The 25,810-nt window shown below is 41.9% G+C and overlaps 1 protein-coding gene across 1 annotated transcript in view; it reads left to right on the top strand.

Moving 5' to 3' along the window:
• LOC141052016 (cytochrome P450 2C8-like) overlaps positions 1–25,810 on the top strand; it is a 75,821-nt gene that overhangs the window by 45,207 nt on the left and 4,804 nt on the right. The window contains exons 3-7 of the mRNA XM_073549189.1: positions 912–1,061; positions 5,973–6,133; positions 6,858–7,034; positions 7,205–7,346; positions 12,057–12,244. Coding sequence (XP_073405290.1) covers positions 912–1,061; positions 5,973–6,133; positions 6,858–7,034; positions 7,205–7,346; positions 12,057–12,244 — 818 coding nt within the window. The remainder of the gene's footprint in view (positions 1–911; positions 1,062–5,972; positions 6,134–6,857; positions 7,035–7,204; positions 7,347–12,056; positions 12,245–25,810) is intronic.

Raw genomic sequence — 25,810 nt, forward strand, 5'->3', positions numbered from 1 at the left:
GCGGTGGGACGATGGAGGCACAGCTGGGGTTGAGCCTGGTTGGAGTCTCAAAGGGGCCTGAAAATTTTGCCAGTATGGGGCTCCGAAATTCCTAGTGGCAGCCCTGCTCTTCTGGCACCAAACCAAAATGTTTTACAAAGATTTGCTGAACCTGAACATCCGGAGGTTCAGCCATCACTATTTATGTTGCAGTTGTTTTTTACACCTTTGTTGAGTTAACCAGGAAAAGGATGATTCTTCTGCAGACTGAAATGAGTGCATGTATTAAAAATTTACTCCATTATACTCTATTTTTTGCATCACTGCATCCTTTACCTGATGGTATATCACACCCTGCACTTTTTTAAATACTATATTTTGGACTCACTTCCATGCGGTTGAGTTTCTTGTCTGATTCTGATTAAATTTCTTCAGTTTCAGTTGTTTTACCCTCTATGCTCTGATATCAATCCCATGATCATTCAGCACAGCATTATTTAGTTAGCAAGAGACAACGTAATTGCCACTGGGAAGACAATGTCATTATCCTCCCATCTATTTTCTTCTAAATAAAAAATATATCTTTGACTATAATTCTGTCTTATCATCGTCAGCAACTGTGATGGGAGTTTCTGTCTGACTCCTGTGGAGAACTTATGTGCAACAGTCAATAAAGTTTGATTAGACTGGGAAACTACCTTAAAGGAATTATAAAACAATTAACTCTCTAGGGATCAATTATATCTTCCTTAAAGTCTGTATCTCTGGATGTTTGAAATTATGTACTGTACATAGATCCATTTGATGTGAATTGGGCTAATCTGCAATACCTGAAACATCCTGTGGAAAGGTGTGACATTAATTATGGTAAAAAGATACCCATGTTTTTCTAATCTTGGTCAATCTGTTTAACAATATGCTTGAACTTGCAGGAGTCATTGCAAGCAATGGAGAAAGATGGAAAATCCTTCGCCGATTTTCTTTGACAACTTTAAGAAATTTTGGAATGGGAAAGAGAAGCATTGAAGAAAGAATCCAAGAAGAAGCCCAATGTCTAACTGAAAAATTAATGGAGGATAAAGGTTGGTTGAGTTCCAAAAAGGGATCTCATGGTCTCAGACCAGGCCATACATATTAGAAATATTTTAACCAATAATCAGCTATTCAGTCATGCCCATAATCATGCTTGTGTGTTCTTGGGGAACATTCCTGATTCTTGATTCTCCTTTTTCCAACTTCTACAATAACTAAACTGTCAGACTGGATCTACGGCTGATTCCTTGAATCAAAAGGTCACTATGCAATCTATGCAAACAAGAGGTCACTATGCAATCTGGACTACACTTCAGCAGTCACTGTGTAGCAACCTTTAACTTGGTCGATATTTTGCCTATGTCCCTAGTTAGTGTATTGTAGAGTTAAACAGTAACTAAACTATTATAAAAAAATAATTTTCCCCCACATGGAAATTAGTGAAACTTTTCGAATCAATGTGTTTGGGAATTTTTGTCTTATTTTTTGTATAAAAAAATCATGTAATTGGCTTCCATCCCCTACATTTTTCCCAGTCTATTTGCCTGGCTTTAGCTGCATTAATATCAGAATCTACTCATTTGGCATACTAATTCCGGTAGTGGTGGGTCAGCACCTGTGCTCTGCCTTTGTTACTGCCATCATCAACACGCCCAATGAGTGCATTTTGATATCAATGCAGCTAAAGACAGGAAAATTATATAAACAGACACAATTAAATAAAAGTTTAGTTATTCTGTAAACCCCTGACTGACAATCTTCTATATATATAGAAATGAGTGTATGTATGTGTGTGTATCAGCCACGCCCACTCCACATAGCAACCAATCACTAAGCATCTTTCATTTCACCAGAGCGGTTTAAAAGAAGCTGAGCTGTGATTGGTTGCTATGAGCAACAGTTTTCCTTGTAGACAGTTGTGGTAACTGAGGCCTATTATTCCTATCATTTCTATGAAATAACACAATTTATTACCGTGTGACACAGACCACCCTCTGACACAGACTGCAGGGGGAGCCCAGTATCACACAGGATAGGATTGGATACATGGCTCAGCAGTCAGTATCACATAGGATAGGATTAGATACACAGGTCAGCAGACTGTATCATACAAGATTGGATTAGATACACAGCTCAGCAGACAGTAACAAACAGGATAGGATTAGATACACAGCTCAACAGACAGTAACACACATGACAATTGGGTATTTGCGATACCTGTAAGCTTCCCCAAACCCTCATAGGGGCACCCAACCAACTTACCCACCAACTACTTGGGGCAGTCATCCTCATCCATAGGGCAATGTCTTTATGGTCCCATCTAATATTCGGCTGTGCCGCTTTGCGCTGGTGGAATTGCTCATCATATCTGAGCCAACCCTGACCACCAAACACCCTATAAGCCTCACCAATTGTATCCATGTAGCAAAAAAGCGCCAAACAGTTCTCCGGTGACTTCTCCCCAATGATGCTGGCTAGGATCGCGAAAGCCTGCAACCAATTATTAAATGTACGAGGAATCAACCGATGCCTCCTCCTTTCCTCGTCCTCTCCTTTTGACTCGTCCCTTCTTACCCTATCCAGATTAAAACGTTCAAGGGGGAGCAAGGAAAATATATCTACATATTCCCTGTTCCAAATCCTGTCTCTCACCACCTTTTTCAAATGCATACCTAAAGGTCCCTCAAAACAAACGTACACCTCTCCTCTAGCTGTGTCATCCAGCGGCGGTGCATCAACCCTCCCGTCATTTGCCGTCGTCAGCTGATGTCACGCTGACATTCGCAGATCCACCTGACACTAACTGTACAACCGAGTTGGCTGAACCTGTAGTCCCACTATCGCCTATAAGCCCAACCCCCGAGTTACCCACCCATGCAGATTAAGGTGAAGACTCGCCCTGACCCAAACCAGGTTCCCACAACTTCCACAACTCACTCAAACCCCGTAAAAACACATCCATACCGGCTCCTCCAGCGCCCCTCGCAAACACATTGCCACTCTCACTCACGCCTGATGCTAGTGCCAGTTGAACAGTAATGATTCTGCCTCATCTGACTGCCTGGGCGCTGTGATCCCAGCAGCTGCAAATTCGGAATCCAGATGCTGATAATTGCTGTTCTGCTCCAAGGTGTTCCGTGGACTCGCCATATCCGAGGATCCATACAGCTGGACTCTCTGGTCCGCTGCGCTGCCCACTGGAGTGTCGATCCTGAGGTGTGTAGGCTGCATAACTGCAACGCTTGATCCAGCCAGATGCTGCCCGCAGCTCTGATACCCGCTGTCTCCCTCCCCCCTTAGGCTACTATCATCTAGGGCCCCAAAACCCCTAGTGAACCCCGCCCGCTCATGCCTCCCTCCCCCTTCATGATGTCCCAGGACCCACAGGGCCCCACATGTCATAGTTTGAATAACCGGCAGCAGCCGGTAAGTGGGCGGAGCTACTGGGCCTGCGCTCCCCCACCGCTCCCTGACCTGCCGTCTGCTGAACTAATTCCCTCCTGGACTCTGCTATCTGCTGGGCTGCAGACCGCTCCTGACGTGGCTCTGCAATGGCCGAATTTGAACTTCCCGCCACTGCCGGCGGGTGGGCGAAGCCACCGCACCGAGTCTTCGGAGGAGGCGCCCGGCTTGCAGGCCCCCGTACAGGCTGATTCGGCTCCTGCAGCCACTGAGTGAGGCTTGTTCCTGGCTGGGCTCTCACTGCATCCCCGCCCGGTTCCACGCCATCCCCCCGCATCAGATGAGGGGGGGCGACCCCCCCGCTGCAGGTCCCGCAGTGACCGCGGATTCCTTCCAGATCCAGAACAGCGTGCCCTCGGCCTGCAGCCCACGTTCCCTGCCGGAGGGTCCCTGGAGGGGCTCCTCATTCTGCGCCGGACCAGTGGGGTTGCCTCAGGATTAAGGCGCTCCGGAGGCCTAGATCTCCGAGGCCGGCATCCTTCTTCAGCATGTCACTGCTCGGCTCCCCCACCTTGTAGCATGTATGGATGCCTGCCACCAACCAGCACCCCTCGAATCCACAGCATCTCGGAGCTGTTGTAAGATAGCTTCGACGTCCATCATGCAGGCATGTGCAGCTTGGTGTTGCTGTAGCAGGGGCACCTAAAATGGTTGCCCCGGAAACATGATCCCCTTTCTTGTAGCATTCCCCACAGGCTCCACCTTTCGCCCCTACTTACCCCATTCAGCCTTACTTCCCACCCCTGTCCTCTTTAGTTCCTTAACCCCAGCCGTGCCACACCTAATACCCCATTCAGCTCACTGTAGGTCCCCTCAACCCAGTCATGCTGGCCTCTCCTTAAAGCCTGCAGCCCAGTCCGGCCTTACTGGATAGGATTAGATACAAAGGTCAGCAGTCACTATCACACAGGATAAGATAAGATACACGGCTCAGCAGACTGCATCACACAGGATAGGATTAGATACACAGCTCAGCAGACAGTAACACACAGGATAGGATTAGATACAAAGCTCAGTAGACAGTATCACACAAAATAGGATTAGATACATGGCTCAACAGACAGTATCACACAGGATAGGATTAGATACACGGCTCAGTAGACAGTATCACACAAGATAGGATTAGATACACTGCTCAGCAGACTGTATCACACAGGATAGGATTAGATGCATGGCTCAGTAGACAGTATCACACAAGATAGGATTAGATACACGGCTCAACAGACATTATCACACAGGATAGGATTAGATACACAGCTCAGCAGACAGTAACACACAGGATAGGATTAGATACATGGCTCAGCAGACAGTATCACACAGGATAGGATTAGATACACAGGTCAGCAGACAGTAACACCCAGGATAGGATTAGATACAAAGATCAGCAGACAGTATCATGCAGGATATGATTAGATACACGGCTCAGCAGACAGTATCACACAGGATAGGATTCAATACATGGTTCAGCAGTCAGTATCACACAGAATAGGAGTAGATACACTGCTCAGCAGACAATAACACACAGGAGAGGATTAGATACATGGCTCATCATAAAGTAACACACAGGAGAGGATTAGATACATGGCTCAACATAAAGTAACACACAGGAGAGGATTAGATAGATGGCTCAGCAGTCAGTATCACACAGGATAAAATTAGATACACAGCTCAGCACACAGTATCACACAGGATAGGATTAGGTGCATGGCTCACCAGACAGTAACACACAGGATAGGATTAGACACATGGCTCAGCAGACAGTATTACACAGGATAGGATTAGAGACATGGCTCAGCAGACTGTATCACACATGATAGGATTAGATACATGGCTCAGCAGACAGTAACACACAGGACAGGATTAGATACACAGCTCAGCAGTCAGTATCACACAGGATAGGATTAGATACACAGCTCAGCAGACAGTAACACACAGGATAGGATTAGATGCAAAGCTCAGCAGATGGTATCACACATGATAGGATTAGATTCACAGCTCAGCAACAGGATGTGCCAAAGGAGAGGACATTTTCACTCCAAGAATTCCACTCATTCCATCTGATTTGCCTTTTGATTTTAAACACCTCCAGTTTCAACTTTGACTGCCATTTGCAATGTCCATTAACAAGGCTCAGGGAAAAGTCATTGAAAGTAGTAGGGATCGATTTGCAATCTCCATGATTTTCTCTTGGTCAACTTCACGTGGCCTGTTCAAGACTTGGAAATGCCAAAAATCTGTTCATCTTTGCCTCGAAAGGAATAAACAAAAATGTTGATCAAAAGGCTCTTGAATCAGTTGAAAATAAAATACTATCAATACTTAGGTATTTGTTTAGTTAATTTGTGCTGCAAATCTGTAGTGTTGAATATATGATGTGAAATGTTTTTATGTGCAATATAATCGTTATAATTTGTTATAACTAACCACAGTTAGTTACTATGCCCAGGTAATGCCGGGCTCTTCAGATAGTCTCTTTATATTTACCTATGTTACTGCAGACACTCCAATTAACCCAGAAAACATAATGCGATCTGCTGTTTCCAATGTCATTTGCTCTGTCGTGTTTGGGGAACGATTCGACTATGAAGATAAAAAATTCTTGACCCTCGTGTCCCATTTCAATGATATTATCAAACTTTTTAACAGCCCTTCTGGACAGGTAAATATTGCAAAAATTCTAAAACTATTTGGGTGTATTGTAATTAGCATGAATTCTAAAAATTAATGGGTTTTATCAACTTCTGGTCACATAGTTAAAGTCAAACTACTCAGTGTTTATTACACATATCTATGCATAGTAGATACCCATCTGTCTGGGTAATATAAGCATCAATAGACCTATGGTTGAATGCCTGGATACTTTTGCTCAGATTTTAGTTTTTAGCACAGAACAGGAACACAAGATCAATTGAGTGAGCCATTACAACTTTACAGACAGAATTGATAAAAAAAATTCCTACATTTTTGGTCTACAGCAACCATACAGACAGGGGCTTTACAATAGGAGGTGCAAAGGTGGCACTTGCTTCCAGGTCATATATTTCATCAAACATTGCTTGGCCACATAAGAACACATAGATTTGGTAGTTTATAAAGAAGTAGTGGGCAAATAGAATTAATCAGGCTGCAAAAGGTTTCTTTATAGTCTGCAACCCCAGAGATAGAAAGGTTTGCATAGAAACTGTAGACACAAAAAGGTAGAAGATTTCTCACTTAAAACTTTCCGCAAATTATGTTTCTTTTATGCTTTAGACGCCTTGAAGCAATACCAACAAATTTTCTGGAAATGTGGAGATATTCTTCAAAATTATTGAAATTGTAGAAGTATATCGTTATTATAGATTGGATTATTCTTTTTCTACTGCTTTTCTCTTTTCCATCAGTTTTTTAACATGTTCCCAACCATAATGTCCTACCTTCCTGGTCCTCACCAGAAGATTTTCACAGTTACAAACAACCTGAAACAATTTATTAAAAAGATGATAAGCACCCATCAAGCCACCCTGGATGAAAACTTTCCTCGTGACTTCATAGATTGTTTCCTCATGAAAATGAAAGAGGTGAAAATGTAGATGTAAAAATTTTTCCAAGGTATCTAAATTAAGTAATTTTTGAGAAAACTTTGAAATCAATGTAACCTCAATGAGCAACTACTAAATTTCTAGCAGTTGATTACATAGTATATTGTCAATTTTTGATCATTAAAATATTGATGAATTCAAATTTTTAGGAAAAAGAGAATTCAGATACAGAATTTCATGAGAAAAACCTAGAGGCAACGATATTTGACTTATTTTTTGCTGGAAGCGAGACGACAAGTCTGACTCTGAGATATGGTTTTCTAACTCTATTGAAATATCCTGAAATACAAGGTGATTATTCTAATGTAATTTTTAACCTTTTTTGGTAATATTCTTCTTACAGGATCATAGCTACAAGAAGTACAAGGGTAAACATCAAGCCCACGTCTTAACCCCTTAAGGACCAAGCCACTTCATAGGTTAATGACCAGGCCTTAATCTTGAAATCTGACCACTGTCATTTTATGTGGTTGTAATTCTGGAACGCTTCAATTGATCCCACTGATTCTGAGATTGTTTTTTCGCGACATATTGTACTTTTTGAGAGTGGTAAAATTTCTTCAACATTTCTTGTGTTTAGTTGTGAAAAAAATGTAAATTTTGCAAAAAATTTTTAAAATTTCACAACTTTCAAACTTTTAATTTTTATGCCACTAATCAGAGCGTTATGTCACACAAAATAGTTAATAAATAACATTTCCCAAATGTGTCCTTTGCATCAGCACAATTTTTGAAACTTTTTTTGTTAGGAAGTTATAAGGGTTAAAATTTGACCAGCGATTTCTCATTTTTCCAACAAAATTTACAAAACCATTTTTTTTGTAGGGACCACCTCACAATTGAAGTCCCTTTGGGGGCCTACATAACAGAAAATACCCAAAAGTGACACCATTCTAAAAACTGCACTCCTCAAGGTGATCAAAACCACATTCAAAAAGCTTATTAACGCTTCAAATGCTTCACGAGAATTGAAGCAATGTGGAAGGAAAAATGAACATTTAACTTTTTTTCACAAAAATTTTACTTCGGACACAATTTTTTATATTTTGTCAAGGGTATCAGGAAAAAATGAACCACAATGTTTGTTGTGCAAGTTCTCCTGAGGACAACGATACCCCATGTGTGGAGGAAGACTACTCTTTAGGCCCATGGCAGTGCTTGGAGGGTAAGGAGCACCATTTGAGGTTTTGAACATAAAATTGGCTGGAATCGAGAGCGGACATCATATCGCATTTGCAGAGCCTCTAATGTACCTAAACAGTGGAAACCCCCTATAAATGACCCCATTTTGGAAACTAGACCCCACAAGGATCTTGTCTAGATGTGTGGTGAGCACTTTCCATAAATGACACCATTTTGCTTCACAGAATTTGATAACATATAGCCATGAAAATTAAAAATCACATTTTTTTCTCAAAAATCATATTTTAGCTCCAAATTTTTTATTTTAACAAAGGTAGCAGGAGAAAATAGACCCCAAAAATTGTTGTGAAATTTCTTCTGAGTTCACCAATACCCCACGACCTGGAAGGGAAGGAGAATTTTTGACTTTTTGAACACATAATTGTCTGGAATCAAAAGCGGATGCTATGTCATATTTGGAGGGCCCCTGATGTGCCTAAACAGTGGAAACCCCCCACAGGTGATACCATTTTGGCAACTAGACCCCTCAAGGAACTTATCTAGATGTGTGCTGAGCATTTTGAACCACCAGGTGCTTTACAGAAGTTTATAACAGAGCTAAGAAAATTTTTAAAAAATACATTTTTCCTGCAAATTTTTGTCTTTTAGCCCCAATTTTTTTATTTTCTCCAGAGTAACCGGAGAAAATGGGCCCCAGAATTTGTTGTGCATTTTCTCCTAAGTGTGCCAACACTCCATGTGTGGGTGAAAACTACTCTTGAGGCACAGTGAAAAAAGCTCAAAAGGGAAGGAGCACCATATTGTAGTGCAGATTTTACAAATATGGTTTGAGGGTGCCTTGACCCACTGGGAGAGCCCCAGAGGTGCCAGAATAGTAGAACATTCCATAAGTGACCCCATTTTACAAACTACACCTCATAATGAATTAATCTAGGAGTGTAATTACCATATTGATACCAAGGGTGTGTCACAGAATTTTATACCATTGGGCAGTGAAGAAAAAATAAAAACAAAATAGTTTTTGCATCACCATATTTTGAGAACTATAATTTTTCCAGATTTCGGCCCAAAGGGTCATGTGAGGGCTTGTTTATTGCGGGATAAGCCGACTTTTTTGGTACCATTTTCGGGCACATGATATTTTTTGATGGATTTCTATTCCAATTTTTGTGGAGGCAGAATGAACAAAAAGCAGCAATTCAGAAATTGTATTTTTTTTCTCCATTTTGCGTGTGATAAAATTGATAAGGCCACTTTATTCTTTGGGTCAGTATGATTACATCGATACCACATTTATATTTTTTATGTTTTGGCAATTTTACACAATAAAAACTTTTATAGAAAAATTTATTTTTGCATTGCTTTATTTTGAGACCTATAACCTTTTTATTTTTCCGCTGATAGAGCTGTATGGCAGCTTGTTTTTTGCAGGACAAGATGGCTTTTTCAGTTATATTATTTTTATTTAAATTCGTCTTTTTGATCCAGTTTTGTTCCACTTTTTCCAAGCGGTATGATAATAAAGAATAATTTAGCTACTTTTTTTGCATTTATTTACAGCGTTCACTGAAGGGGTTAACTAGTGTGACACTTTTATAGACCGGATTGTTCCAAACGCAGCAATACCAAACGCGTGTACATTTTTTGGTTATTTAATTTTTTTTACATAAAAATGTATATTTACTAGTGGATTTTTATTATTATTATTATTATTATTATTATTATTATTTTGTACTTTTTTTTTACATTTTTTTTAGAAAAAATGTTTTCTTTTTTACCTAGTCCCTTTATGGGACTTTCATTCTATTTTAACTTTGATTGCAGGTAGAATACATTGCTATGCACTAGCACTGCACTGCATTATTCCTATACTCAAAGCTTCTGACACCATGCTGTGAGCATGGTCTCAGAGGCTTTCTGTAGCTGGATGACCCCAGGTCACCATGGCAACAATCGAGCAGGGATGCCAATGTGAAGGCAGAGGGAGCTCCCGTCCCTCTGCCTCACTCCTGAACGCTGCGATTGCGCTCGGTCGCAGCAATTAGGTGGTTAACAGCCAAGGATGGTGTGAGCTTCTGCACTGATCGGACAGTAAGTGCTGATATTTTAGCATCTCCTGCGCGATCATGTTCTGATTGGTCAGTCAGATTGACTGACTGATCACAGTGATCTTGGCACAGGAACCCACGGCATGGGTCCCCTGCACCTCTTCCCATGCCTCTCAGCTGTCACAGACAGCTGTCGGCACTGAACTGTCACTGTGTGTTTACACACAGTGATAGTTTAAATGCATGACAGACACAGTTTGTTCTGGTGCAGGAACTGACATCCTGCCATGACGGACTGTGTCCATCATTGGATGTTAAGGGGTTAAAGAGGACCTGCCACTTGTCATAAAAATTTTGTTTTGTTCTTACCTGGTGCAAATGGCGCTGTTCTCTTGTTCACCTCTGTGTTCTTCAGATATGATCCCTCTTCCCTGGCATGGTCCTCACGAAGATATCCATAGAAAAGTAATGAGGATCACGTCTACTTCGCTAAAAAGGCTAGATTTTTATACAGGTCAGAGAAGACAGATACAGGACCAAAAAAAAGTAAAAAACTATGCCAGATTCAGGGAAACAGAGGCATTTGCACCAGGTTAATAAAAATACATGTTTATGACAAGTGACAAAACTTTGTTTACACCTAATAAGACAAAAATTACTGACAATTAAGAAAAAGCCTATAGATTTCTACAGGTGCATTATTATTTCTCCATGTTATATGGTTCTGTGGACATTAGGCTGGTTTCACACTTGCGTTTTTTTTAGCGGTATTTTAGCGCTAAATAGCGCATGCGTTTTTTTTTCCTATACTTTGCATGGGATGCGCTTATGTGCGCATACACATGCGTTTGTACGCGTTTTTCCGCGCATGCGTTTTTTTGCGGTATGCTCTCGGGCGCACAAAATGCAACCTGTTGCATTTTTTGGGCGTCCGACTTGCCTCAAAAAAACGCATGCGCGCGCAATGCGTTTTTTTACAGCAAGACACCCATTAGCATATGTGCGCATTGGCATGCTTATGTATGCGTTTTTTTGCACATGCGTTTTTTTTTTACCATTAGTTTAGACAATGGAATTTAGGAGTTTGGGTTAGAGTTAGGGTTAGTTAAGGGGGTTTAGGGTTAGGGTTAGGGTTAGGGTCAGGGTCAGGGTTAGGGTTAGGATCAGGGTATGGTTTGGTTAAGGGTTAGGGTTAGGGTCAGGGTCAGGGTTAGGGTTAGGATCAGGGTATGGTTTGGTTAAGGGTTAGGGTTAGGGTCAGGGTTAGGGTTAGGGTCAGGGTTAGGGTTAGGGTTAGGGTCAGGGTCAGGGTTAGGGTTAGGGTTAGGGTCAGGGTTAGGGTTAGGGTTAGGGTCAGGGTTAGGGTTAGGGTCAGGGTTAGGGTTAGGGTCAGGGTTAGGGTTAGGGTCAGGGTTAGGGTTAGGGTTAGGGTCAGGGTTAGGGTTAGGGCTAGGGTCAGGGTTAGGGTTAGGGTTAGGGTCAGGGTTAGGGTTAGGGTTAGTAAAGTCATGGTTTGGGTTAGTGTGAGGGGCCACCTAATGTTTGGAAAAAACGCAAACGCGGTAAAAACGCACTAAAAACACATACAAACGCATAAAAACGCTGCGTTTTTCTCATGCATGCTCATAAAAATGCTTGAAAAAAACGCAGCAGTTGTATGCTTTTGTATGTGTTTTTTCAATGCGTTTTTTTGCGGGAAAAACGCGCTGCAAAAAAAGCAAGTGTGAAACTAGCCTTAGTTTGGTTTTAATAAGTTTATACAATTATAAAATATACTCACTGAAATAAATCCTGTCTTTGTAAATTTCAGAGAAAATCCACAAAGAGATTGACAATGTAATAGGCAAAGATCGCTGTCCATCAATAGAAGACAGGAGTAAAATGCCATATACAGAAGCTGTAATCCATGAGATCCAAAGATTTGCAGATATTGTCCCAGCAGGATTGCAGCACGCTACAAGCAAGGACACAACATTTAGAGGCTATCACATTCCAAAGGTGTAGTAACCCAGTCTTATCAGCTTATCGACTCACCACTTTATATACTACTATTTTCAAGATTAATACTTTCTACTTCAAATCTTGTATTACGCGTATTATTACTACTCTGCAAACTTTGCGACTAAGGATCTATTAACAATGCGTGATATGAAACATTAAAGGGATGTTACCACAAACAAAGTTAAATTTATTCAACATTTTAACCAATACATCTTTGAGTACTAATATTTTCCACAATTGGATGTGTTTAAAAAAATGTTCCTGTGCTGAGATAATCTTATTAGAGATGGGCACACCTCTGGCTGTTCGGGTCTGGTGGGTTCGACCAAACAGTTAAAAAAAATTTCTGGTTGTGCTACCAGAACAGTACCCAGACCCGAACCCTGACCCCATTCACTTGAATGGAGGCCTGTACATACAGTGTTTGCCATGCTGTCATGTGCATGACAGCGCGGAAACACCGCTTCTAATCCATGGTGAAATCATCCCCACCAATCAGAGAGCCGCGGTTCACACGTTGTCAAAAGACAGCATGAGCACTCAGCTGCAATCGGAGGTATAAAGCTTACCTCTGGTCACTGGAGTCAGAGGATGCAACTAATGATTCCATCATCCTGACACCTGCTGCCGCTAATAACAGTGAGAGCTGGAGTGGCGGATGGGTGTATTCATCAGCCGCTCCTGCGCTGTAAATAAATAAAAAAATAAAATGGCATAAATTCCCCTGTATTTTTGATAACCAACCAGGCAAAACTCACAGCTGGAGGCTGCAACCCTCAGCTGTCAGCTTCAGCAAGGCTGGTTATCAAGAATAGAGGGGTCTCGACGCTGGTTTTTTTTAAATTAAAATAAATAATTTAAAAAAGTGTGGGTTCCCCCCCAATTTTGGCACCCAGCCTTGCTAAAGCAGACAGCTGGGGGCTGGTGTTCTCAGACTGGTATGGGGCCATGGATATTGCCCACCCAGTCTAAAAATAGCAGCCTGCAACTGCCCAGAAAAAGTCACATCTATTAGAGGCGCCAATTCTGGCACTTTGCCCAGCTCTTCCCACTTGTCCTGTAGCAGTGGCAATTGGGGTTCATATTTGTAAAGTTGATGTCACCTTTGCATTGTCAGGTGACATCAAACCAATGGCTTAGTAATGGAGAGGCATCTATAAGACACCTATCCATTACTAATCCTATAGTTGTATGGTAAATAAAGATACATCCAAAATAAAGTCATTTCTTAGAAAAAAAACAAAACACAGTTTAACTTTTTTATTTAATCCCTTAGTGACAGAGCCAGTTTGCAGCTTAATGAACAGGCCAATTTTTACAATTCTGACCATCTGTCACATTATGAGGTTATAACTCTGGAACGCATTAACGGATCCTGCTGATTCTGAGAAAGTTTTGTCATGACATATTGTACTTCATATTAGTGGTAAAACTTATTCGATAAGTCTTGTGTTTATTTATGAAAAAAGCGGAAATATGGCGAAAATTTTGAAAATTTTTCAATTTTAAAACTTTAAATTTTTATGCCCTTAAATCAGAGAGATATGTCACTCAAATTTCTTAATAAATAACATTTCCCACATGTCTCCTTTAGATCAGCACAATTTTGGAAGCAAAGTTTTTTTTGTTAGGAAGTTATAAGGGTTAAAAGTTGATCAGCAATTTCTCATTTTTACAACAAAATTTACAAAACCATTTTTTTTAGGGCCCACATCATAATTAAAGTCATTTTGAGGGGTGTACATGACAGAAAATGCCCAAAAATGACACCGTTCTAAAAACTAGACCCCTCAAGGTGCTCAAAACCACATTCAAGAAGTTTATTAACCCTTTACTTGCTTCACAGGAACTAAAGCAATGTGGGAGGAAAAAATTAACATTTAACTTTTTTTTGCAAAAAAATTTACTTGAGAACCAATTTTTTTTATTTACACAAGTGTTAAAAGAGAAAATGAACCACAAAATTTGTTGTGCAATTTCTCCTGAATATGCTGATACCCCATATGTGGGGGTAAACCACTTTTTCAGTGCACGGCAGAGCTCGCAAGGGAAGGAGCCCGTTTGACTTTTTCAACACAGAATTGGCTGGAATTGAGATCGGATGCCATGTTGCGTTTGGAGAACCCCTGATGTTCCTAAACAGTGGAAACCCCCAACAAGAGACCCCATTTTGGAAACTAGACCCCTTAAAGAACATATCTAGATGTGTGGTGAGCATTTTGAACCTTCAAGTGCTTCACAGAAGTTTATAACGTAGAGTCGTGAAAATTAAAAATAATTTTTTTTCCCCAAAAATGATTTTTTAGCCCGCTATTTTTTAATTTCCTAAGGGCAACAGGAGAAATTAGACGACAAAAGTTGTTGTGCAATTTGTCCTGAGTATGCTGATACCCCATATGTGGGGGGAACCACTGTTTGGGCACATGGGAGACCTCAGAAGGGAAGGAGTACCATTTTGGAATGCAGACTTTGATGGAATGGTCTGTGGGCTTCATGTTGCGTTTGCAGAGCCCTGATGTACTTAAACAGCGGAAACCCCACACAAGTGACCCCATTTTGAAAACTAGACCCCCCCAAGGAGCTTATCTAGATGTGTGGTGAGCACTTTTAATCCCCAAGTGCTTCACAGAAGTTTATAATGCCTGGGCGTGAAAATAAAAAGTCTTTTTTTATTTTCACAAAAGTGATTTTTTAGCCCCCAATTTTTAGACCCCTAAAGTTGGTAAATAGTGGAAACCCCTCAATTATTGCTCCAACCCTAGCCCCAACACACCCCTAACCCTAATCCCAACCCTAACCCTAATCCCAACCCTAATCCCTAATCCTAATTCTAACCTTAATCCTAATTCGCCCTAACCGTAATTCTAACCCTAGCCCTAGCTCTAACCCTAGCCCTAACCCTAGCCATAACCCTAACCCTAACCTTAGTCCTAACCCTAGCTCTAACCCTAACAATAGCCCTAGCCCTAACCCTAGCCCTAACCCTAACCCTAAAGGAAAAATGAAAAAAAATATTTTCTTTATTTTATTATGTTTTCCTAGCTAAGGGGGTGATAAATGGGGGGTTATGTACTATTTTTTTTTTATTTTGATCACTATGATACTTTATCATAGTAATCAAAATGAATGAATGGAATCTGCCAGCCGAAGCCTGCAGATTCCCGGTGGGCGCACTGCGCATGCGCACGCCATTTTCTCCGGATCCAAGATGGCGGCGCCCACCAGAGGACACTGGCGGGACGCAGGACCACCGGGAGGTGACCCTGGAGCACAGAGAGGTACCGGGGGGATCGGGGACCCTATTTCTCTCTCCTCTGATGTGCGATCACATCAGAGGAAAGAGAATTTAAATGCAAAATCGCGGCTTTTTTTGCGATCGCCGTTATAGGGTTAATAACGGCGATCGCAAAAGCGGGGTCAGTAAAAACCGACCCAATTCATGTTCTCTGGGGTCTCGGCTACACCCTGCAGCCGAGACCCTGGAGAAAATATGACACTGGGGGGCGCTATTTATTTACTCCACAGCGCCATGAATTCACTGCGCTGTAGTTTAAGTACCCTTAATTACCGCCGTTAAAAGGCGTATCGGCGGTCGTTAAGGGGTTAAAAATAACAAACATAGTTATACTCACCTAATGCCTAATACCACCAAAGCCCTCGTTCTTCTGTAATAAAAGTAAAATAAAAAAAACAATATACCATATTGGAGCTCGCCGAGAATTTTTGGGGTTGCTCGGCGGGAGCTCGGGTCCCCAGTCTGCATGTTTGGTGCTCTTTACAGAGCCAATTGCAGGGATTGCCTACCACACACTGTAATGCCGCAGACATGTTGGTTGTGGCATTACAGTGATTGGCTGGCCGCACAGCGTCATCAGGTCTATTTTAGACCTGGTGCACCCTGCTCGTCACAGTTAGCTCTGGAATCACGCAGTGTAGAGAAAGTTGCTGCTGAGCTAGGGAGAGATTTATTTGCTTTGTAGTTAGTGTAGGTATACCACATATAAGGCTTGAGTCACACACAACCTATAAAAAATCGGTCCGTTTTTAATGGACCAGAATCGCATAAATGTTTCATGAACAGTGATCCGTATGTCATCTGATTGGAATGTGAGGATGCGATTTTCTCGCATCTAAGCATCCATGTGACATCCGTATGGCTTCCGTATGATGAGATTTCCTACATAGCATAATAGCCGCTAAACCAATTGCCAGCTTCTGTAAAATCAATACAAAACCCGACATGAAATGACACATGGTTTACATACAGTAATCCATTACATTTCATTTAGTTTTTATGTCTTTGACTAATAATTACATTAGTGTATGGGTGTAAAATTTTGGACATGTTGGTGTTAAATTAACGGATAAATTTGTTAAAAAAAATTGCGTGGGCTCCCGTGGTAATTTCTCCGCCAGAGAGGGAAAGCCAGTGAGTGAGGGCAGATTTTAATAGCCTAGAGAGGGACCATTGTTTTGCCCCCCCAGGTTAAAAAAGTCTGCCCCCAGCCACCACAGAAAAGATGCACCTTTTCTGGCACTTAGCCTCTCTATTTCCATGGCCTTTAGCAGTGGCTCATGGGTTAATAATAATGGGTTAATGTCACCTTGCTATTGAAAGGTGGCATTAAGCTGGGTTAATAATGGAGAGGTGTCAATAAGACACCTATCCATTATTAACCCTAGAATAGTAAAGGGTTAAAAAAGACACACACACATTAATTAAAAATTATTTTAATCAAATAATCACACAAAGTTTTTGACACAATTTATTATTCTGCTAATCCAAAAGAATCCCTTGTTGTCCTGTAAAAAAAACAAAAAATAAAAAAACAACAATATACATAACTCTCCGCTGTTCAGTCAGGTCCCCCGCTGCAATCCATCACAAGGGGTTAACTAGTTTACAATGGGGACCAGTGCTAATGCGACCGGCACCACTGTAAACCACTGCTGAATGAATGAAATCATCTCTGCCCAGACTCCCTGGCTGACTGGAGATGAACTAATAGGTGTGGGAAAGTTTCCAAACTTTTTCGCATGCTCCAGAGTTCAGCTCACGTCAGCCAGGGACTCTGCGCAGCCTCACTGACTACCGCTGACATCAGTGAGGCTGCGCGGAGTCCCTGGCTGACATGAAGTGAACGCGATAGCGTGGGAAAGTTTCTGAACTTTTTCCCATGCTGTCAGTTCACCTTAGGTCAGCCAGGAACTCTGCGCAGCCCACGTATAAAAAACTAAATGAAATGAAATGGTTTACTGTATGTATACCATGTGTCATTTCATGTCAGGTTTTGTAATGACTTTACAGAAGCCGGCAATTGATTTAGTTGCTATTATGCTATGTAGAACTCTATGAACTATAAATATATATATGTGTGTCTCAATGATACGTATATATATATATAATATATGTATTCTATGTGTATATAGCTATTCTATCTATTCTTCATTAAACATATCAGTGTGATTTTACTGTATTGCAAAATGAATTGCCGGCTTTTGTTAAAGGACACCAGTGCGTATTTCTCACAAGTCGCACTTGTGGTCGTGTGTAATCCGATTTTTTTCTTGCACTCATAGACTTGCATTGGCGAGTCTTGGCTGAGAATCGGTGACAATCGCAGCATGCTGCGATTTTCTCTGCCCGATTAAAACAGGCAAGAAAAAATCGGATGATGGGAGCTGACACATAGATTAACATTGGGACGAGTGCAATGCGATTTGTTATGGCATAGCACTCGTCCGTTTTTCTCGCTAGTGTGACTCCAGCCTAATACACATATCCATCTCAACTGACAGTCCTTCTGAGGACTAATAGCTGCATAGATATCAGTGCTAGGCAGGTAGGCAGTGTATGTGGAGACTGCAGTGCATTCAGCAATAGGGTCCATTCCAGTTCTGTCTGCTGCTGCTGCCTATCACAAATATTTGTAGACATAGCCGCAGATATCAGGGGCCAGGAATCATTTTTGTTATATAATCCTAATTATTAGCTTTAAAAAGCAATCCAAAGAACACCATTTTTATGCTCCATTTGCTTGTTGGCACTGCAGAAGGCAGCCAGATCCTTTCCATATTACATTCGTAAAAAAAAACAGCTATTTTAAGTAAACTGGGGTCTTGTCCGCCACATGGATCGCATATCCGTGCGGTCAAAATTGCACCATTTCAAGCCTCAATTTAAATTTTGTTGCACTGTCTCAGGCAAGTTATTACTGAAAAAAAATAGCTACCTACAGGGCAGATATTTTACACTGGGTTTTGTCCACCACACAGATTGCATATCAGTGCAGTCGAAATTGTGCCATTTCAGGCAACAAGTAAAATTTTGTTGTGGTATCTTAGGGAAGTTATTGACACCAGTTTGCTGAGAAAAAAATAGTTACTTACAAGTCAAATATTTTAAATTGGGGTTTTCCCTCAAACGGATCACATATACACTCGCTCCAAATTCAGCCATTTATAGTGAATGTGGAAAATATTGTACTCCATTTAAAATGGGCAAGCTGCATGGCAAGAGACGGGGAAGTGGACGTGATGGTGATGGTGCATGCAGAGGCCGAGGCTGAAATTGTGCCACAACAAGCGCCCACATCTTCTCGCCTGACCTTCCTGTCCCAATTACTTGGGGACCGCAGCATTACACCACAATTGAACCCAGAGCAGTGTCAAAAGGTTATTGGTTGGATAGCGGATAATACTTCCAGTCAGTTTGCCGCCAACACCACCCTGTCTTCTACATGGTCAAGTTTGAGTAGCCATGAGTCAGGACCGCATATTCCTCACCCTGATCCATCTTCCTCCCACCATGCTGAGTGCGCAGAGACAACTGATCCCACACTTGGACTCTCCGAAGAGCTGTTCACTTTTCCATTTATAGATTTTGGCCTCTCGCCCAGTCCACTTGAAGTGGGCAAGAGGAGATCACATGTAGTGATGCCCAAATATTTGAGCAGCCACGGTCACACAAAGGCAACGGTGGGAAAGTATTACAAGAGGTGGACAATGATGAGACTCAATTGCCAGAAAGGAGAAAAACTAACTCATGATGTAAAAAAGAAAACCAGGATTAATGGACATTTGTATATAAAAAAAACACTAAAATAAAAACAAAAATGTGTATAATAAAATAAGCCTTTATTGTAAATTTTGGCCAGACAACAACAGCAGCAATAGAAAGATATATATAAAAACATATAAATAATGTATAAATTGGCAAAAAAGACCACACAATTTATTAATTATCAAGTATCCATACTTATAATAATTTCACCACTGTACAGACAAGAATTGTTCAAATAAGGCATATATAATAGTCCCCATGTAGAGCAGCAGAAAAACGTAAAATAATGAGTGCAATAAATGGTGAAGTGATAAAAAATATATAAATAAAATAATGGAATAATCAAATACAGATCACTACACCAATAAAAATGTGAAAATCACTAATAAAAAATGTGTGTGCGTGTATGTGTAAACCAATATTAGTGAATGATACAAAAATTACTGTGAAATATATATATACGTATATACATATATATATACTGAAAAACTAAAGTGAAAACACTCAAAATAGTGAGGAATGAATGCAAAAAATAAAAACAAAAAATAATAAATGCTGAACTCACATGGAAAATACTGAAAAAATACAATAGCGCTGTATGGAATTTACATAGCTATATATTAAAATACATTATATAAAAAATGTTCCTTAAATAGTGATGCACTTGTGTAATTAATAACTAATATATTTTTTCAGTATTTTCCATGTGAGTTCAGCATTTATTATTTTTTGTTTTTATTTTTTGCATTCATTCCTCACTATTTTGAGTGTTTTCACTTTAGTTTTTCAGTATATATATATATATATATTTTTTTTTTTTTTTCACAGTAATTTTTGTATCATTCACTAATAGTGGTTTACACATGCACGCACACACATTTTTTATTAGTGATTTTCACATTTTTATTGGTGTAGTGATCTGTATTTGATTATTCCATTATTTTATTTACCGTATATGTTTTTTATCACTTCACCATTTATTGCACTCATTATTTTATGTTTTTCTGCTGCTCTACATGGGGACTATTATATATGCCTTATTTGAACAATTCTTGTCTGTACAGTGGTGAAATTATTATAAGTATGGATACTTGATAATTAATAAATTGTGCTGTCTTTTTTGCCAATTTATACATTATTTATATGTTTTTATATATATCTTTCTATTGCTGTTGTTGTTGTCTAGCCAAAATGTACAATAAAGGCTTATTTTATTATACACATTTTTGTTTTTATTTTAGTGTTTTTTCATATACAAATGTCCATTAATCCTGGTTTTCTTTTCTAAATCATGAGTTAGTTTTTCTCCTTATGTATACCGGATGGTCTGCCATCCACTTTTGAAAGAAACACATCGGTCACTCATTAAATTATATTTTGTTGTATATTATTGATTCATTGTACATTGCTGTTGTTTCTTTTTTCTCTTCAATTGCCAGAAAGTCAGGAGGAGGACAAGGGTGCAGAAGGACGAGGTGGTGGATGATATAGTAACTGACCCAAGCTGGCATGAGGACATGCACAGCGAGGACAGCAACACATAGGGGGATGGAGGCGTAGCACCTGAACAATCAGGAAGAAGCAGTGTGGAGGCCGCAAACAGAAAGCGGGCAACCGTTCCCTGTAACACCAACACGATGGAAGTTGCCAGTCCAACTATTAGGTCTTTCCGAGTCTGGTTGCTTTTTAAAGACTCTGCCAATAGCCCCACAGAGGTCATTTGCACCACCTGCCATGCCAGCATCAGCAGGGAAGCAAAGCTACCAGCCTGGCCACCACCAGCATGATTAGGCACATGGTAGCAAAGCACCCGACTTTGTGGGCCAAACCCCAGGGTCTATGAACAGTGTCTGCGAGCGACACCATTGCTTCTTCCACTGTTGTGTGTGCAAGCCAATCCCCTGTCCATGGTGCATGGAAAGATACTTCCTGCCCTGCACCTGTCATTGCACACACTCGACTAGCACCATCATCAAGCAATTCCATGTCCTTGTGATAGCGCATTGTCCAGTTGTCCATACCCCATTCCTTGGAACGCAAGCGCAAATATGCAGCCAACGCCCCACAGGCCACACTACTAAGATGGATGCTTTCTGCAACCTGATGGAGGCGGCCATCCCTCAGTACTCGGTTTCCAGACGCCACTATTTCTACTGGTGTACCGTCCCTGCATTACACAAATATGTGTAACACAACAATAGCCATGCCCTCAACAATGCAGTTACTGGGAAAGTCCACCTAACCACAGACACATGGACAAGTACTTGTGGGCAGGGATGTTACATCTCACTGATGGCACACTGGGTTAACATAGTGGAAGCCGGGACCCAGTTGGACCTTAGGATGGAACACGTCCTCCTGACGCCGAGGATTATGGGCCCTACATCAATCAGGGTTGCCCCCACAGTCTACAGCTCCTGCACCTCATCCTCCACCTCCTCCTCCTCTTCAGCCTCCATCTCCGAAACGATCACATCAGTCACAAGCTGGAAGTACTGCAGCACTGCCTCAGCCAAGCGGCAACAGGCTGTGCTGAAGCTAATATGCTTAGGTGACAAAGCACACAATGCATTCCGGGGATCAACCTGGGCAACCAAAGTCTGTACGGGCCTTGGCAGGGAGTGCACAAACCGGTCCATCACCGCCTGTTCTACCAGCTGCGCAGACGTAGAGGACTCTGGCTGCAGCCACTTGTGGACCAGGTGCAACACATAAAGCATTTGGCAGCACAATGGTTTGTCCTGGTGATATGCCCAACGGTGAACCCGCTGTGCCCTGAGAGTCATTGTTATCCCCAAGCGTGCATGAATCTCTAATTTTAGCTTGCCATACTCTTTAGCATCCTTCAAAGCTAAATCATAGTATGCATTCTGGGGTTCCACCGTCAAGTATGGCACCAGTACTTCTGCCCTCTGCGCTAGCAGGAGTTTCTCCCTCTCGGCAACCCTTTCAAACACCGTCAGGAAAGCCACAACATTGCATTTCTCCATTGTAGATTCTTCAGCCTCAACAATGCAGTTCTCCACTGCACGTTGTTAAGCTTCAACACTGCAATTCTCCATTGCAGGTTCTTCAGGCTTAACACTGCAATTCTCCACTCCCGGGTCTTCAGGTTCAACACTGCAATTCTCCACTGCACGGGTCTTCAGGTTCAAGACTGCAATTCTCCCCTGCTGGGTCTTCAGGCTCAACACTGCAATTCTCCACTGCACGTTCTTTGGCCTCAACATTGCAAATCTCTGTAAGTGTAGGTCAGGACTGTAGTCGTGACAAGAGACACTGAAGCATCTGTGTCCCGACCTTTCCTCACAGAAAACTGTATTCCTCTTCTCAGCGTACCTGCATCTCCAGGTTCAGGCCCCCCAGGGCACTTCCCAGGAGGCGATGGTCTCTCTTCTAGGTGACCCTCAGTAATGGAGACACTGTCCAGGATAACTTGAACATTCTCTTTACATAATACTTCACACATAGCATCCACTGTTGGCACATCATGAAATTCATTTGTCTCCTCATCTTTCCCTGCTTTGCTATTGCTTCTGTGTGGCACAGTCAGGACCGGACCGTCTTAGACTGCTCCCCAGTTCCTTCCTGGCCTAACCTCGCAATGATGACAATTCCTTCTGCCCATTTCGCCCCAGGCTCAAAATTATCAGTCACCCGGTTTGGTTGCCTCTGGTAAAGCATCCGGCTCATCAGTACCATTCTCGTCTAAGCTCCAACTTCCTTCAACTCCTCACTCCAACTGACTCCTGCCCTAAAGGCGACTGCCCAGGCTATGAGTCACCACATCTTTTTCCTTCTGTACTGGCCCACTGCAATGATGCACAGTGGCCATGGATAATGTGGGTTGCAGCTATTAAATGTTGGGTGGCTGCTGAGCCGTCCTGGGCCTAGAGTCCATATGGACACTTCGGGCACCCTGGCCCTGTCTGACTAAACTTCCCTAAGACATGCCGCTTACCACCAGGCAGCCCCTCCTACATTAACTCCCTATAACCTTACTATGAACTATGCCATTAGTGCACACTAGTATGCCCCCATCTAGTGGTTCCCACAAGTACTACAGTTACCCTAGTTACAAAGAACTGCAAACACTATAATGCCCCCCTCTATTGTCCAAAGAGTGCAATAGACTTTCCCTACCAAATGAACATAAATATAATACTCAATAACACGTATAGGAATGCAACATCATTTACAAAGGTATACAAGCAATGGTAAAACATACGAATGTGGCAGTACCAAAAATGTGAGCTGTAATACATATTGCTATGTAGCAGTACCACAAATATTAATATAGACATTACAAACATTAGCACACTAAGAACAATTAAAAGAAGGGGAGCAAGGCGGTAATTCTATCTCACCCCCTTACATATCCACTGCAGGTTCTTCAACCTCAACACTGCAATTCTCCACTGCCGGGTATTCAGCCTTAAAGGGAACCTGTCACCCCCCAGGCATTTTTAAGTAAAAGAGCCACCTTGTGCAGCACTAATGCTGCATTCTGTCAAAGTGGCTCTTTTATTTAGCGTCCCTTCCACCGCAGATTTAAGCGTTTTTAAAATTTGTCAGATATACCCGGAGTTTGTTCAGTGGACAGGTCTTTCCCCCTCGAACACAGACGCCTCACATCCATCAGTCATGTCCTCCTTCAGTCTTTGCTCCGCCTCCTCAGCGTTCATTTCAAATCCTGGCACCTGCGCTGTACTATATTTTCTTGGGCATGCGCAGTTAGCGATGCCCGTGCTCTGACATCACATCATGTCCTTTCTATCGCGCCTGCGTGGGCGCGCAGCCAGAGATCCTGCCCCGCAGTCTCTTCTGATTTATTCACACTGCGGGGCTGGGAATCTTGGGCATGCGCAGTAGTTCTCTGCGGCTCTCCCTCAAATCCCTTCGCATCTTTCCTACTGTGCAGCGTCATAGGAATCGTCAGCTCATCACTACTTCCTATGAATCTGCACAAAAGGAAAGAGGCGGAGGGATTTGAGGGAGAGTCACAGAGAACTACTGCTCATGCCCAAGATTCCCAGCCCCGCAGTGTGAATAAATCAGAAGAGACTGCAGGGCACGTGTCCACGCAGGCACGATAGAAAGGACATGATGTGATGTCAGAGCATGGGCAGCGCTAACTGCACATGCCCAAGAAAATATAGTACAGCGCAGGCACCAGGATTTGAAGTGAATGCTGAGGAGGTGGAGCAAAGACTGAAGGAGGACATGACTGATGGATGTGAGGTGTCTGTGTCCAAGGGGGAAAGACCTGCCCACCGGACAAACTCCAGGTACATCTGACAAATTTTAAAAATGCTTATTTCTGTGGTGGAAGGGACGCTAAATAAAAGAGCCACATTGACAGAATGCAGCATTAGTGCTGCACAAGGTGGCTCTTTTACTTAAAAATGCCTGGGGGGGTGACAGGTTCCCTTTAACACTGCAATTCTCCACTGCCAGGTCTTTAGCCTAAACACTGCAATGCTCCACTGCAGGTTCTTCAGGTTCAATACTGCAATTCTCCAATGCAGGTTCTTCAGTCCAAATTTGGAGCACACCTTAAATTCACTGCATAGGCAAATAGTATGGGAGTACCAACTTCCTAATAATGGCAACATTGCTTTCAGGTAGCTCTCCTGTACATCTCTTCAAAGGGTTATTGTGGTGAATCCAAATTTGGGGCAGGTGTTGCATACACTGCACAGGCAAACAGTATGGGAGTACCAACTTCCTAACAGAGGGAACATTGCTTTCAGGTGATCATCCTGTAGGTGTATTCAAAGGGTTATTGGTGTACGGCCAAATTTAGAGCAGGTGTTGCATTCACTGCATAGACAAACAGTATGGAAGGACCAATTTCCTAATAATGGGAACAATGCTTTCAGGTGGCCATCCTGTACATATCTTCAAATGGGTATTGGGGTGCATCTAAATTTGATGCAGGGCAGGCCTTGCATTCACTGCATAGGCAAACAGTATGAGAGTACCAACTTCATAATAATGAGAACATTGATTTCAGGAGGCCCTCCTGTACGTCTCTTCAAAGGGGTATTGGGGTGTGTCCAAATTTTGGTCAGCCCTGCCATTCACTGCATATGCAATAAGAGTATAGGAGACCCACTGTTTAATAATGGGAACAACAAAGCATAGTAGGCTGATGGATGAATAGTAAAGGCCGCCTGATGCCCCCCAAAAAATAGGCTTTGTCCCTCCTTGGTAAATGAAACAGGATGTGTCTGATGATGTGTCATACACCACATGGCCAGATAATGTTGTAAAATGTTAAAATGGCATTTCCCAGTGAATGCATTTGTCTTGGTTGAAAGCAATGCAAAAGTTGAAAAACGCATCACAAACGGCTACGTGTGAATATAGCCCAAGTGGTGGAGGAGCATTTTTGTTTTGGGTTATTTAATTTGCCTTATATACAAGTCATTACCCTGGAAAAGATGTTCCTTAACATATTTCACAGGGAAATCCATTTTGGTTTCGTTTTTTTGTAT

The sequence above is a fragment of the Dendrobates tinctorius genome, unplaced genomic scaffold, assembly GCF_039654945.1.
Source record: "Dendrobates tinctorius isolate UK_male_01 unplaced genomic scaffold, ASM3965494v1 ptg000158l, whole genome shotgun sequence".
Taxonomy (NCBI): domain Eukaryota; kingdom Metazoa; phylum Chordata; class Amphibia; order Anura; family Dendrobatidae; genus Dendrobates; species Dendrobates tinctorius.